The sequence below is a fragment of the Heterodontus francisci genome, chromosome 10, assembly GCF_036365525.1.
Source record: "Heterodontus francisci isolate sHetFra1 chromosome 10, sHetFra1.hap1, whole genome shotgun sequence".
Taxonomy (NCBI): domain Eukaryota; kingdom Metazoa; phylum Chordata; class Chondrichthyes; order Heterodontiformes; family Heterodontidae; genus Heterodontus; species Heterodontus francisci.
In genome coordinates, this window is record NC_090380.1 from 85257511 (window position 1) to 85273535 (window position 16025).

Genomic DNA, 16025 nt, shown 5'->3' on the forward strand with positions numbered 1-16025 from the left:
CCATCCCTAACTGCCTTTGAGAAGGTGAGCTGCCTTCTTGAACCACTGAAGTCTATGTGGTGTAGGTACACCTACAGTGCTCTAAGGGAGAGAGTTCAGGAATTTTGATCTAAAGGAACAACGATATAGTTCTAAGCCAGGATTTATTTGATTGGAGGAAAATTTCTAGGTGGTGGTGTTCCCATGGTCTGCTACTCATGTTGTTTTAGGTGGTACAGGTCATGAGCTTGGACTTCACCTCCCAAGTAGTGAAAGTGACCTCCCACCTAAGGAAAGTCAGTTCCAAAGTAGTGCCATGACCCCAAAGCAGTAGAAACCAATGGTAAAGGAGTGAAAGTAAACTTTCAGAACAAGTACTGCAGGAAAAAGCCTTTCACACAATTAGGCAAAGAAACAGCTGTGACATTTCAGTAGTTATGGGAATTTTTGCCTCTAATTTCTTCAGTCCCCTCAATTGCCGCTGTACCTCCCTTTACCAGCAAGTTCCAGGAAGCCTGGGAAAACCATGCACCCACAGTTAAATCCCAAACCCTCTATTAAGATAGCTCTTAATGAGCTATTAACCTCTTTAAATTGTCAACCTGCTTTTCCCGTGGGGGATTTCCCGCGCACAACCTAATGCACTGTAGTTAAAGGTGTAAGTCGGTGGTTCGAGCCAGCTTCGCAACACGCTGTCAATTCCAGAGGTTTTAACTCCCTACCCGCTCTCAAACCCACTCACTCTTGGAAGTTTTCACTTCATAATATCCATGTTTAAAAAATCACTTCAATTCTAATCAGTTACACAAGCCAAAGATAGCATTATTTAAATGTTGAATCACATTACGAACAAAACCTGGTTGGAACAGATGTAATACAACATTTATCTCTTTTCAGAAGGACACACATATGAAAGAAACACATCAACTTCATTCTTTATAATGATTTGCTTGGGGTGTATATCATGTGGTAGGTAATGTGCTATCGTCATTTCCCAGGCATCCACAAAAGCCACGTTGATGCCTGTGAACATCTTTCTCATCACTGAATCAAACTGGTAGGAGTACCAGTCACTGTGGTAGAGACTAGAATGCTGTGTAAGAGCCCGGACATTGGCAGTCTTTATTACAACTACTGTTTCTGGATTCCTGCCGAGCAACTGTACAATTGACCTCCGGATATTCTGTAGTCTTCGGATATACACTTCTACTGGAAAAGTGGTGAAATGTGCGAATAAGGTAATGACTATAACAGTGTTTTTTCCTCCTTTAATTTCATCCAGTTCATTTGCAATATAGTGCAGGTGCTGACTCGAAAGAGGAGTGTATTGGAGTGGTGGACCATGAGCACGATATTTCATCATGATATTGTTTTCGAGGTCCACAGCAAGGTTAGGGCCAGTTTTTAGAGAAATGCCAAGATCAAATATTTTTAGACCTAGAACAGAAATGTTAAAATTATTTAATATGCTAAGCCGTAACATTTCTGATGCTGACAGATATAAAATTGGGAGGATACATCATTTCAAACAGCAAAATACTAAAATGGAGACACAGATTTACCAGTGTGCTAATGTAGTAGATGAAATAAGAGACATAAATTGTACAGTGGAATCTTGTGTACTCATACAAGGAACACGAAAAGGTAGCATACAGGCACAGCAGCAAGGGGACTGGAGTACAAGAACAGAATGTCTTACTGCAATTGTATCAGGCTTTGGTGAGACCACACCTGGAGAGCTGTGTGCAGTTCTGGTCTCCATATCTAAGGAAGGATAAACTGGCCTTGGAGAGGTTACAGCAAAGGTTTACTAGATAGGTTCCTAGGATGAAATGATTGTCCTGTAATAAAAAGTTGAGTAAATTAGGTTGATGCTCTTTGGAGTTTAGAAGAATGGGAGGTGATCTCATTGAAACATACAAGATTCTGAAGGGGCTTGACAGGGTAGACACAGAGGTCATTTCCCTGGCTGGGGAATCTAGAACACGGGCTCAGTCTCAAGATATGGGGTCGATATTTAGAACTGAGATGAGGAGAAATTTCTTCACTCACAGTGTTGTGAATCTTTGGATTTCTCGACTATGGGGGGTTGTGGATGCTTCATTGTTGAGTACATTTAAGGATGAGGTAGACAGATTTTTGATCTTTCAAAGAATCAAGGGATATAAAAACAAGAAATGCTGGAAATACTCAGCAGGTCTGGCAGCATCTGTGGAGAGAGAAGCAGAGTAACGTTTCAGGTCAGTGACCCTTCTGATGAAGAGTCACTGACCTGAAACATTAACTCTGCTGCTCTCTCCACAGATGCTGCCAGACCTGCTGAGTGTTTCCAGCATTTCTTGTTTTTATTTCAGATTTCCAGCATCCGCAGTATTTTGCTTTAATTTTAAAGGAATCAAGGGAGCAGGAAGAAAAGTGAAGTTCAGGCAGAAGATCAGCCATGAGCAGGTTCGAGGCCATATGGTCTACTCCTGCTCCTATTTCTTATGTCTGTGTGTTCTTGTCATTCTATATTTTGAGGGACAGGCAGACTGATGACCTGTTCCCAGGGCTTTGCCAATACTGGTCTATCTGACCTCAAAGTAACAAGCAAGACCAGTGAGTTACTGTGTCAGATTTTTTCTTCCTCCCTCTGAGAAATATTTCTGTCCAACTGAGTGAGTGGAGATTAGAAGCTCAGTCTGTGGGAACACAGGGCGAAAGCACCCTGGGGAACATCACTGTTAATTGGGCTACATTCAATAAGAATTTATTCAGAGGCAACTCAGCAAGTTAATAAGTTACTGATAAGTTACTGATGTCAAGTCAGAATTTTCTACTGAAACTAGTCAATCTCTTTGGACAAAAAAATGTCTTTCTTTCCGTAGCTATCACTTTACTCCTTCTCACTCCATAATTCCTTTGTTCTCCATCTCTGGTTTCCTGCTTGTTTTGCTCTTACTTTTCTCTCTCTCTCTCTCTCTCTCTCTCTTTGCATATTCCCTTCCACACTTCCTTTATAACTTCTTTTGTTTGCTTTGGTTGTAAAATTTGACTCTCTGGTGTGATAGTTGCAGAGCAGCAGGTGCCAATTTAGGTGAAAAATAGCATTCGGGTGAATTCTGCCCATTTCTGGAATGGCCCACACTAACTGTCATGTCGTTGAAGCTGTAAGCATAGGCTCCATGTCAGTGTACCGGAAGGATGCACATTAAGCAGATCACCACATCAGTCAGCATTTAATGTTGCTTTGACAACCAACCTGCTATTCCTGACCTCACCCCTCCAGTTAACACCCTCTCTTAAACCTACACAGTTGAACATTGTTCAGCAGCACAAACCCTCCCACTCTACAGTACTATTTTAAAGGCATCATCATCACTGTTGCAGATTAGTTGTTTATTGCTACCGACTTGCTCTTGCTGAGTTACTGGCAGGTACTGGGTTGTTGAAGGACTTCCCAAAGTTGATAAAGTCTGCAGGGAATGGTTCAGGATATTTGTAAAGAGTTGTGTGCTTCTGAAAGGCCTCTGGGAGCAGGTGGTGTACTCAGTCATGGAGGCTACAGTTGCAGTTCCCCTTGGACTGCAGCATACGGAGTGTGCGAGGTTGCAGCCCCTATTTGAGTATCTGAAGGGGCTGCTCCTCAAATTCTGGCTGCACTTCAGTCCCACGCTCCTGATCTTTGGGCACCCGGTGCGGAGGGGCTTGGGCCGGGAGGAGGATCTCCTCGTCGGTCTGCTCCTGGGCCTGGCCAAGGTGGAAATTCACAGGTCCAGGTTGCGGGCCGTCGGGGGGTCCGTCCTCCCCGATTGCCTGCCCTCTTCCGCGGTTACGTTCGCGCCCGGGTGTCCCTGGAAAAGGAGCATGCGGTGTCCGCCGGTACGCTTGAGGCCTTCCGCGACCGGTGGGCACCCCAGGGACTGGAGTGCATTGTCGACGCCGAGAATGGCATTTTAATTTGAGTTTTTTTGTTTATTTATCTGTTTTAATAAAGTTATTTTAAAAATATAAGTGTGTATATAAAGGGGGCCTGAGGAATAAAGGCCCCCTCGACATTAAAAAAAAAAAGAGGCAGTTGGAGCAGAAGCAGCAAAGAAGACAAGCTGCTCACAGAGGGAGGAGAATGAGGGCCCCGCAGCAGGGTGCCTTATCCATCAAGGGTCTTTCAGGGAGCACTTCTCTTACCTGCAGTGAAGCCAGGACCAGCATGTTCAGCAGCTGCACTTCACCAAGGAGGGGCTCAGAGAATTGTGTCACCTCTTGGAACCTGATCTGCAGCCTCAGAGCAAAGGTAAGGACAGTGCTGTCAATGGCAGTCAAGGTGACCATGGCCCTGAATTTCTTTGCCAGCAGATCCTTCAACCTGGAACAGGCGACATAACAAATATCTAATGGTTTGCTGTCCATCATTGCATCTGAAAGATCACGGAGGCTCTGCCCCCAGGAGAAGGGACTTCTTTGTCTTCTTTCTAAACAGAAAGAAGCAGATTGATCACAGCTTTACCAAGATCCAGGGCTTCCTCATAGAGCAGGGAACCATCGACTGCAAACACGTGGTGCAACATCTCAATGGTGAGATATACTGGAACTGCAAAGGGTACCAATCACTGAACATGCAGTTGGTGTGTAACCATCCCCAGCATATCATGCTGGTGAATGGCTGCTATTCTGGCAGTAGTCATATTTCATTAATCCTACATCAGTCTGCTGTGCCTGCAATCTTCCAACAACCACATCAAACAGAAGCGTAGCTACTCAGCGACAGGGCTGTCCACTGTAAGCCTGGTTGATGATTCCCCTCCACAACCCCACCTCGGTGCCTGCACACATATAATGAAAGCCATGCTGCAACAAGGAGTGTCATTGAGCAGACCACTGGCATGCTGAAGCAAAGATTTTGCTGCCCGGTCTGCTCAGGAGGAGCTCTCCACTCCCTGCAGGAGCAGCTTTCCAGATTTGTGGTGATCTGTTGCATCAGCCACAAACTGGCCATCAAGAGGCCACAGCCTTGCCACTATGGGTTTGGCCAGCACCTCAGGAGGCAGAGGAAAAGGAGGTGGACAGAGAGGAGGAGGAAGGGAGGAGGCAGCCAAAACATCCAGATTCCGGATGGACTGTCCATGAGTGTATCATCAGACTCCTGTTCCCCTGAATGAAACCCTAGAACCCCATTGTTCAACAGTTCCCCACCTTACCATCACTATTTTTAAAATTCCTTTCCCAGCTCTCTCAAATCTGCTTGCAGGACCTCATCCCTCTTTCTACCTGGAATTGCTATCAATATGGACCATGATCTCTAGCTGCTCACCCTCCACCCTCAGAATATTCTGCAGCAGCTCAGTAACATTCTTGAACCTGGCACCACAGAGGCAACAAACTATCCTGGAGTCACATCTGCACCACAGAAATGCCTGTCAGCTCCTCTATCTATGGAGTTGCCTACCACTATTGTTTTCCTGATGTTCCTCCTCCCCTACCTGCATATCTGAGCCAGCCATGGTACCATGGACATGGCTCTGGTTATTTACTCCCAGATGAACCATCACCTTCAGCCATATTCAGAACTGAATACCAGTTAGAGAGCAAGATGCACATAGGGAACCCGTGCTGCAGGACCTGCCTGGTCCAGCTTGTCTGTCTGGCATTCACCCTTCCCTCTCTGCCTGGACACTGTTAAGCTGTGGTGTGACCACATTCAGAAATATGCTATCCCCATGGCTTTCAGCCCCACACATGCACTGCAATGACACCATCTGCTGCTCAAGCTCTGAAACCTGGAGCTAGAGCTCCTCCAGTTGATACTTACTGCATATGTGGTTGTCCAAAACATGAGAAGTGTTCTGGAATTCTCACATGGATTCTGGTGCTTCTTCCTCTGTGTTGATTGTGCTCTCACTTTGACCTCACTTTTTTGCTTTCGCCCATCTCCCGCTCTCCCTGCTTTATCCCAATTCCCATTCTCACTCAGGAGGAGGAAGAGTGTGAAATAATGGATGGGATAAACATTGTGTGAGAAATATTAAGTTGTTTAGCATCCTTGAAAGTCAATAAATCACCAGGCCTGGATGAAATGGATCCCACAATACAAAGGGAAGCAAGAGAAGAAATAACAGAGGCACTGACTCTCATTTTCCAATCCTCTCTGGCTACAGGCCTGGTGTTGGAGGACTGCAAATATTGTAGCTTTGATTAAAAAGGGTGGAAGGGATAGCCCGAGTAATTACAGGCTCGTCAGCCTAACCTCACTGATGAGCAAAGTATTGGAAAAAAATCTGAGACGATATAAATCATCATTTAGAGAGACATGGATTAATCAAAGACTGTCAGCATGGATTTAATAATGGAAGGTCATGTCTGAATAACTTACCTGAATTTTTAAAGAAATAACAAGGAGAGTCGATGATTGTAGGTGTTTCGATGGATTTTAGAAAGGTTTTTGACAAGGTCCCACATGGCAGACTGATCAGTACATTTAAAGCTCATGGATCCAAAGGAAAGTGACATGTTCGGTCCAAAATTACCTCAGTGGCAGGGAATAAATCGTAATGCCCATTGGATGTTTTTGTGACTGGAAGACTGCTTCCAGTGGGTTTCAACAGGCCTCAGTACTAGGTCCCTTGCTTTTTATGGTATATATCAATGACTTAGGTTTATGGGGGGCATGATTAATATGTTTGCAGATGATACGAAAATTGGCCGTGTGGTTGATGGTGAGCAAAAAAGTTGTGGACAGCAGAAAGATATAAATTGACTGGTCATGTGGACAGAAAAGTGTCAAATGGAATTGAATCCAGAGAAGTGTCGTGTAATGCATTTGGGAGGACAGACAAGGCAAGGTTGCACATAATAAATGGTAGGATTCTGAAAAGTGTCAAGTAACAGAGGTACCTTGGAGTATATATCCACAGATACCTGAAGATAACAGGACAGGTAGATGAGATGGTTAAGAAGGCATAAAGGGTACTTTCCTTTACTGGTTGAGGCCTAGAGTATAAGAGAAGGGAGGTTATGCTAGAACTGTATGAAATACTAGTTCGGCCATAGCTAGAGTACTGTGTACAGTTCTGACAACCACATTACAGGAAGGAAGTGATCACATTAGTGAGGGTACAGAAGAGATTTACAATGATGTTGCCAAGAATGGAAAATTTTAGCTATGAGGAAAGATTCGATAGGCTGGCTTTGTTTTCTTTGGAACAGAGGAGGCAGAGGGAGATTTAATTGAGATGTATAAAATTCTGAGAGGCCTAGACAGAGTGGATAGGAAGAACCTATTTCCCTTAGCAGAGAAATCAATAGCTAGTGGGGCATAGATTTAAATTAATTGGTGGAATGATTAATGAGGAGTTGAGGAGAATCTTTTCACCCAGAGGGTGGTGGAATCTGGAACTTTGCTTGAAAAGGTGACAGAGGCAGAAACCCTCACTGGGCTTAAAAACATTGAATATGTATTTGAGGTGCCATAACCTACAGGGCTATGGACCAAGAGCTGGAAGGGGGTTTAGACTGGATAGCTCTTTTCCTCCTTCTGTGCTGTAAATCTTTCTGCTTCTTGTTGGCTACGTTACTGAAATAAAAGCCACCATCACAAAACAACCATTCCATAATAACTATGTAACAACACATTCAATAGTCAACTAATCACCCTTCTACATTCCCTTAGTGCCTGTCTTAGGGTGCCTTTGTCCTAGTGTTCCTATGCAGTGCTACCTCAGTATCTACAGCATGGCTGGTGACATTCAGTAGAGGAGACTGCAGATGATCTTACAGGATGCCCTCGAGCAGCTCTGAGCCTTGAAGGCCTGGTTTCAGATTACGTGATCATTGGCAGCAGCAGTCTGGCCTGGCGGCTGACAGGCAACAGTAAAGCTACTGGTGGAATGGCAGTCCTGGGAGCGTGAATGCTGTCATCCTGAGAGAGAATAGCAGGTTTATGCCCCACGGAGCTACTCCCACACCCCCTCTGCTGGAGCACAGATTGCTGGATTGCCATGATGGCAGTAATCTGAGACTGCATTGGCAACAAGCAGAGATTTCAAGACTGCAGTCTGATCTTCCACTGCATCCTTCAGATGTTGCATAGCTTCTGCTTGTGCTGCAATGGAAGCTGAGACATCAGTCATCAGGCGCTGCATCATGGTTGAATCTGTATGTGTTCTCATGGAGTTGGACACCACTGCTATGCTGGAAAAAGTGGGCTCCAAGCTCTGCCCAAAGTCCTGAGGCAAGTTTGAGCCGAACTCCTCCATTCTCCTTGTCAGTGCCAAAAGGCTCTCTGGCAGGCCTGCCAAAGCAGCAAGCATCCCTGGATGCATGTCCATCAGCATTTTTATATACACTTCCCCATCAGGGTCCTCATCTGAGTCATCTGTAGCAGAACTCATGTGTGCCCTCATCCTCTGGGGAGCTGGAAGCCACATGATCCTTTAACCCTAGCCTGGCTGCAGCCCACTCATGTCCAGATCCCACCTCGAAGCCACACTCTAAAATACGCACAGTGCCGGTATCTGAGTTGATGACTGTGAATGTCTGATCAAGGCTTGCTGTTGCTACCTCCTCAGTTTGTTCTCGCTCAAAGTATACAGTAAATGGCAGAACCCTTCAGAGTATTGACTGGCAGAGAGATCTGGGCGTACAGGTCCACAGGTCACTGAAAGTGGCAACGCAGGTAGATAAGGAGGTCAAGAAGGCATACGGCATGCTTGCCTTCATCGGTCGGGGCATAGAGTATAAAAATTGGCAAGTCATGCTGCAGCTGTACAGAACCTTAGTTAGGTCACACTTAGAATATTGCGTACAATTCTGGTCGCCACACTACCAGAAGGATGTGGAGACTTTGGAGAGGGTACAGAAGAGGTTTACCAGGATGTTGCCTGGTCTGGAGGGTATTAGCTATCAGGAGTGGCTGGATTGTTTTCACTGGAACGACGGAGGTGGAGGAGCGACATGATAGAGGTTTACAAAGTTATGAGTGGCATGGACAGAGTGGATAGTCAGAAGCTTTTTCCCAGGGTGGAAGAGTCAGTTACTAGGGGACATAGGTTTAAGGTGCGAGGGGCAAAGTTTAGAGCGGATGTGCGAGGCAAGTTCTTTACACAGAGGGTGGTGAGTGCCTGGAACTTGCTGCCAGGGGAGGTGGTGGAAGCAGGTATGATGACGACGTTTAAGAGGCATCTTGACAAATACATGAATAGGATGGGAATAGAGGGATATTGACGCCGGAAGTGCTGAAGGTTTTAGTTTAGACAGGCATCAAGATCGGCGCAGGCATGGAGCGCCGAATGGCCTGTTCCTGTGCTGTACTGTTCTTTGTTCCAAGCCTCAGCCTTCGGCACCATTGACTAACCAGGTGGCAGTTCTTGGGTCTCTGAAAGTATAAATGCACAAGGCAGAGTTTGGGTGAGGGAAGGGAGAAAAAACAAGATGTGCATGGTGACACCATCTGTAGCTTGTACATCATCATAGATTGCGGGATGAGAGTGAAGTGGGATTTTAGAAAGTGAACTAGGCTGGGAATACCGTCTCCCACTTCATTAGCAGACACATTGCTGGTTTACATTGCTGCAGGCACAGACCCAGCTCCTCTCACCAGGTAAGTCCTGGAAATCCTGGACACCATTAAAAGGGCCATTGATTGATCAAAACAGATTTTTAGCTAATTTTCCTGCTCTCTGCACTCGGGGGAAATGGCCATTCCCAGCAAACATTGGTGGAAGTTGTTTACAGGCCACCAAACAGTAGTGGCACTGTTGGACATAGTATAAATCAGGAAATTAGAGGTTCATGTAACATGGGCAATGCAGTAATAATGGGCAACTTCAATTTACATATAGACTGGGTAAACCTAATTAGCACTGCTGTGGCGGATGAATTCCTGGAGCAGTACATTGAAGAACCAACTAGGGATCCAGCTATTTTAGATTTAGTATTATGTAATGAAAAAAGGCTAATTAATAACCTTGTTGTAAAGCAGCCTTTGGGAAATACTGACCATAATATGATAGAATTTTACATCAAGTTTAAGAGTGATATAGCTCATTCTGAAACTAGGGTTTTAAATGTGAACAAAGGAAACTATTAAGATATGAGGGGCAAGTTGGCTATGGTAGATTGGGGAAGTACAATAAAAGATTTGACAATATATAGGCAATTGATAGTATTTAAAGAAGTACTCCAGGGTCTACAACAAATATACATTCCTTTAGGACACAAAAACCCCCAAAAAAGATGAAGCAATCATGGCTAACAAAAGTTAAAAATTGCATTTGATCAAAGGAAGTGGCTTATAAAGATAGATACATACATACTTAAATACATACATAGACGGATAGATTTATACTAAGAAACAGAAAGACTAAACCAACCTGGCACAAACATGGTCAAATATTCAAACCACTGGCGTATAGTGGAATCACCGAACAGATAAACCTTTTTTCGCCGAAGACAATCTGTGATTCTTGCAGGTGTGTCAAAGTGGCGAATATTACAGGTCATTGACATCCACTGGTCCTTATAATAAAAGCCGGATGGTGATACCAAAGGCTTTCCCCGGGCACATTCTCTGAGAACTGCAGCTGAAAATAAAGAGAAACAAGATGCAGGAATCATGATGCACTATACCTTAGGTTACCAATACATTTTCCATAGCAATGACAAATCCAAGCAGGACCATTAGCTGTTGCCACAGAAAGTATATATACACAATGAGAAAAATGACCCAAGCAGTTTGCTGAGCAATGTTGTCAATGAGTAAATACAGCACCTGGTGTGTCACTGAACTATCTAGGTGAGGGGGTCCCCCATTCTTAATCCTTGGTCTATGCTGAGTTAGCTCATCTCTGCTGTTGGTAGTGGAGCTGCTACATAGGACGGGTTGCATCTGAACTGGAGGGGGACCAATATCCTTGCTGGGAGTATTGCTGGTACTACTCTGGAGGGTTTAAACTAGTCTGGCAAGGGGGTGGGACCCAAAGTAGTAGTCTCGCCAATGAGATAGTTGAGGCAAATAGAGGTTAAAGCAAGCGAGTCCAGTAGGCAGGCCAAGCAGGGGCAGGGGCAGGACAGGGAGTGTGAAAGGTCTGGTCGGCTAAACTGCATTTACTTTAATGCAAGAAGCCTTACAGGTAAGGCAGATGAACCCAGAGCAAGGATCGGTACATGGGATTGTGATATTATAGCTATTATGGAAACATGGTTGAGGGATGGGCAGGACTGGCAGCTCAATGTTCCGGGGTACCGATGCTTACGGCATGACAGAGGTGGAGGTAAGAGAGGAAGGGGAGTTGCACTATTGATTAGGGAGGATATCACGGCAGTACTTAGAGAGGATATCCTGGGGGGAATGTCCAGAGAGGCCATATGGATAGAACTTAGAAATAAGAAAGGGGTGATCACTTTGGGATTATACTATAGGCCCCCCAATAGTCACAGGGAATTGGAGGAGCATATATGTAGGGAAATCACAGATAAGTGTAGGAATCATAGGGTTGTAATAGTAGGTGATTTTAACTTCCCTGATATTGACTGAGACTGCTAAGGGATCAGATGGGGAAGAATTTGTTAAGTGTGTTCAGGATAGTTTTCTGAAGCAGTATGTGGATGGTCCTACTAGAGAAGGGGCTACATTCGACCTCCTCTAAGGAAATGAGGCTGGGCAGATGGTTGATGTGTCAGTGGGGGAGCACTTTGGGATCAGTGACCATAAACCTATTAGCTTCAAGATAGTTATGGAAAAGGATAGGACTGGTCCTCAAGTTGAAGTCCAAAATTGGGGGAAGGCTAATTTTGATGGCATCAGACAGGAACTCTCAAAAGTTGAATGGGAGAGGCTGTTTACAGGTAAAGGGACTTCTGGCAAGTGGGAGGCTTTTAAAAGTGAGATAGGAAGAGTTCAGGGCCGGCATGTTCCTGTTAGATTGAAGGGCAAGGCTGGCAAGTTTAGGGAACCTTGGTCGACGAGGGATATTGAGGGTCTGGTCAGGACAAAGAAGGAGGCATATGTCAGGTATAGGCAGCTGGGATCAAGCGAGTCCCTCGAGGAGTATAAGGGATGTAGGAGGACACTTAAGAAGGAAATTAGGAGGGCGAAAAGGGGCCATGAGATTTCCCTGGCAGATAAAATAAAGGAGAATCCTAAAAGATTCTGTAAGTATATTAAGAGTAAAAGGGTAGCTAGGGAGAGAGTAGGTCCCCTTAAGGATCAGTATGGTAATCAATGTGTGGAGCCACGGGAAATGGGCGAGGTCCTAAATGAATACTTTTCATCTGTATTTACCATGGAGAATGTCATGGAAGCTAGTGAGTTCAAGGGAGGGAAGAGTGATATCCTGGAGCATATCAACATTACAAAGGAGGTGGTGTTGGAGGTTTTGAAGCATATTAAGGTGGATAAATCCCCAAGGCCTGACCAGGTATATCCTTGGATGCTATGGGAAGCAAGGGAGGAGATTGCTGGAGCCCGGGAGAGATTTTTGTATCATTGTTAGCCACGGGTGAGGTACCAGAAGACTGGAGGATAGCTAATGTTGTGCCTTTATTTAAGAAGGGCAGCAGGGATAAGCCAGGGAACTACAGGCTGGTGAGCCTTACATCAGTGGTGGGAAAGTTATTGGAAGGGATTCTGAGAGACGGGATTTATATGCATTTTGAAAGGCAAGTTCTGATTTGGGATAGTCAGCATGGCTTTGTACGTGGGAAATCATGTCTCACAAATTTGGTTGAGTTTTTTGAGGAGGTGACCAAGAGGATTGATGAGGGCACGGCGGTGGACGTTGTCTACATGGACTTTAGCAAGGCCTTTGACAAGGTCCCGGATGGTAGGCTGGTCGGGAAAGTTTGAACACATGGGATCCAGGGTGAGCTAGCAAATTGGATACAAAATTGGCTTGGTGATAGGAGGCTGAGGGTGGTAGTGGAGGGTTGTTTTTCAGTTGGAGGCTGGTGGCCAGTGGTGTGCCACAGGGATCGTTGCTGGGCCCTCTGTTGTTCGTCATATATATTAATGACTTGGATGAGAATGTAGGAGGCATGATTAGTAAGTTTGCAGATGACACCAAAATTGGTGGTATAGTGGATTAGTGAAGAAGGTTGTGTAAGGTTACAACAGGATATAGATCAACTGGGAAAATGGGCAAGGGATTGGCAAATGGAATTTAACGCAGACAAGTGTGAAGTGATGTATTTTGGGAAGTTAAACCAGGGCAGGACATATACAGTGAATGGCAGGCCCCTGGGGAGTGTTGTTGAGCAGAGAGACCTTGGGGTGCAAGTACATAATTCCCTGAAAGTGGCAACACAGGTAGACAGGGTGTTGAAGGCGGCATATGGCATGCTTGCCTTCATCGGCCGAGGCATTGAGTACAAGAGTTGGGACGTCATGTTACAGTTGTACATAACATTGGTTAGGCCGCATTTGGAGTACTGTGTGCAGTTCTGGTCGCCGCATTACAGGAAAGATGTGATTAACCTAGAGAGGGTGAAGAAAAGATTCACAAGGATGTTGCCTGGTTTGGAGGGCTTGAGTAATAGAGAGATTGGATAGGCTGGGTCTGTTTTCCCTGAAGCGAAGGAGGCTGAGAGGGGACATGATAGAGGTCTACAAAATGATGAAAGGCATAGATAGGGTAGTTAGCCAGAGTCTGTTTCCCATGGTAGGGGTGACTAAAACTAGAGGGCATAGATTTAAGGTGAGAGGGAGGAGGTTTAAAGGGGATCAAAGGGGTAAATTTTTCACACAAAGAATAGTGAGTATCTGGAATAAGCTGCCAGAGGAGGTGGTGGAGGCAGGAACAGTAGCAACATTTAAGAGGTATCTGGACAGGTACTTTAATGAGCAAGGCATAGAGGGATATGGAATTTATGCAGGCAGGTGGAATTAGTATAGATAGGCATTATGGTCGGCATAGACGCGGTGGGCCGAAGGGCCTGTTTCTATGCTGTACAACTCTATGACATTATGTTGACCATATATTCATGTCCCATTTAGTACATCCTCTTGTAGACATGGCAACTAGACTGCTTAACTTTCTTCAGAAAAGATGAAGGAAAATAGTAAAGAAAAGTAGCACCTCACCCCTGGCTCCTAACTGCTGGCTTCTTTAGAATAGTTTTCAGTCCAAGTTCCTTGCACTGCCCCTGGGAATAGAGACCAGGCAAAATGCTGCACACCTGCTATCCTTACTATAGAAAATAGAGAATATAAACTATTTCTGCAATATCTCTCATATGATTATGTATTCACTCCAAAACCCAAGAATGGCCACTTTGCATTTAGTTGTGTTCTGCATTCTGAATGCACCTCGTCATATCTGAATAGCAACAGCAGTAACGGATTCCAAACGTTCAGCAAAATACCTAACTGAAATTGCAGTACATTTTTCTCTGCCGTGTAGCTCCCTTCCACAGCTACACAGGGACTGTTGGCAGGAATCTTGGTGTTGTCCTGCTGATGTCCCATATTCCCGGTCCCCAGGAACAGACTCCTTGAGGATAATTTTCACTTTCAGGTGGTAGTGGATTCAGCCGTCCATTACACACCATTTGTTTTTAAGTTGGACATATGTAGCAAGGGTGGGGCAGGGGAACTGAGCAAAGTATGAGATCAACACTGTTGCTTTTTCTTCATCAAACAGCAAGATTCCTGATTTTGTTTCAAAGGACACACACTGGAAGCAAATATATGGACAAGACATGAATTATAACAAATGCTGCATTGGTGTCCTTGAAATGCTTTTGATCCAGAGGTCGGCACCAAGTTTATCAATCAGCAACACCAATCCTCTATTTACTGCAGCAGGATTTTAGCATCAAATGCAGAAGACAATTGTCCACAATGTAGCCAACAGCATTATTTATTTGTGAAACTTGTCATTATGCATAATAAGAGGATGTAGATGTTCATCCTGTCAAATTACTGCATTCCTGTGAAGATCCCCACCTGAACTTTTAACTTCAGCGGGAGTGTAAAAAGGCCGGTAGTGGATTGGCCACCTGTTATACTCCCCATCCAATTTTCCTTTCTATTGCAGTCAGCACTTGGAAGGAAAGCTCAGGCTGCGTGTATAATGGACAGCTGATCTGCTACCACCCGTTTTACACCCCCACTGAAGTTGGAGCAAAAATTCAGTTATTCCAAATCTAAACACACAAAGTGAACTGTCGTAACTCAGACTGTGTTGAGGAAAAAGGGGATCCTGTTTTAAATCATATTTTCAAACCACAATTAAAATAGTTAAAATGTACCATAACAACCAAGACTCTAGTATGATGCATGATGTTGAATGGCTAGTATAATAATAAATGTTTTATGCAAACATTTTTGGAATAGTATTAATCATACATGAATTCGCGAAGACAATACATTCTTGTTGGATAAGTTCTATTTTCCCCAAATAAGTTCATACCCAAAATGTTAATCAAATTCAGAAAATACCGACATGGGCCATTAAATTATACCTTGTTTGAAAAATCCAAAAATTCCTGCGTATTTGCAACAAGGAATTATTCCGCAATTCTGCTTCTTCATACTCCCTCTAATATAACAAAACATTTAAGTTACTGGTCATGGATATACAACTATCTTACCTGCTCGAGGAGAAGGTTCTACCATTATATAACCTATGGCATTGGGTAATATGGGCTTCTTGATGTTGGCTTCACTGTAAATGTAAATATATCATAGATTAAGTTGTCCTATCAATGTAACAAGTGAATAATACATCCAGGACATAGGCCCAAAATATTTTCATCTATCTTATACCTCAAACCTCCACAACAACAACTTGGATTTATGTAGACCCTTTAACTTTGGCTTCAGAGGTCACCTCTCTGACAATAAGAGAGAGCTGATTTAACAGTTGAATTTAAACCACCCCATGTAAATGTAATAAATTACATTTCTACTGATTTTAATTCACTTCTCCAAAATTATCAGTCACTGTAAGCAACAATTACTACTTAACATAAGAACATAAAACTAGGAGCAAGAGTAGCCCATATGGCTCCTCAAGCTTGCTCTAACATTCAATACGATCATGGCTGATCTTTGACCTCAACTCCACGTTCCT

General features: G+C 44.2%; 1 protein-coding gene across 4 annotated transcripts in view; it reads right to left on the reverse strand.

The window, feature by feature from the left end:
* Window positions 1-372: 372 nt before the first annotated feature.
* LOC137374586 (NXPE family member 3-like) overlaps window positions 373-16025 on the reverse strand; it is a 131901-nt gene continuing 116248 nt past the window's right edge. For all 4 annotated transcript variants that reach the window (XM_068040923.1, XM_068040924.1, XM_068040922.1 and 1 more), the window contains 3 exons: window positions 15544-15617; window positions 10326-10535; window positions 373-1416 (listed from right to left, as the gene is read on the reverse strand). In XM_068040923.1, coding sequence (XP_067897024.1) covers window positions 863-1416; window positions 10326-10535; window positions 15544-15617 — 838 coding nt within the window. In that variant the 3' untranslated portion in view covers window positions 373-862. The remainder of the gene's footprint in view (window positions 1417-10325; window positions 10536-15543; window positions 15618-16025) is intronic.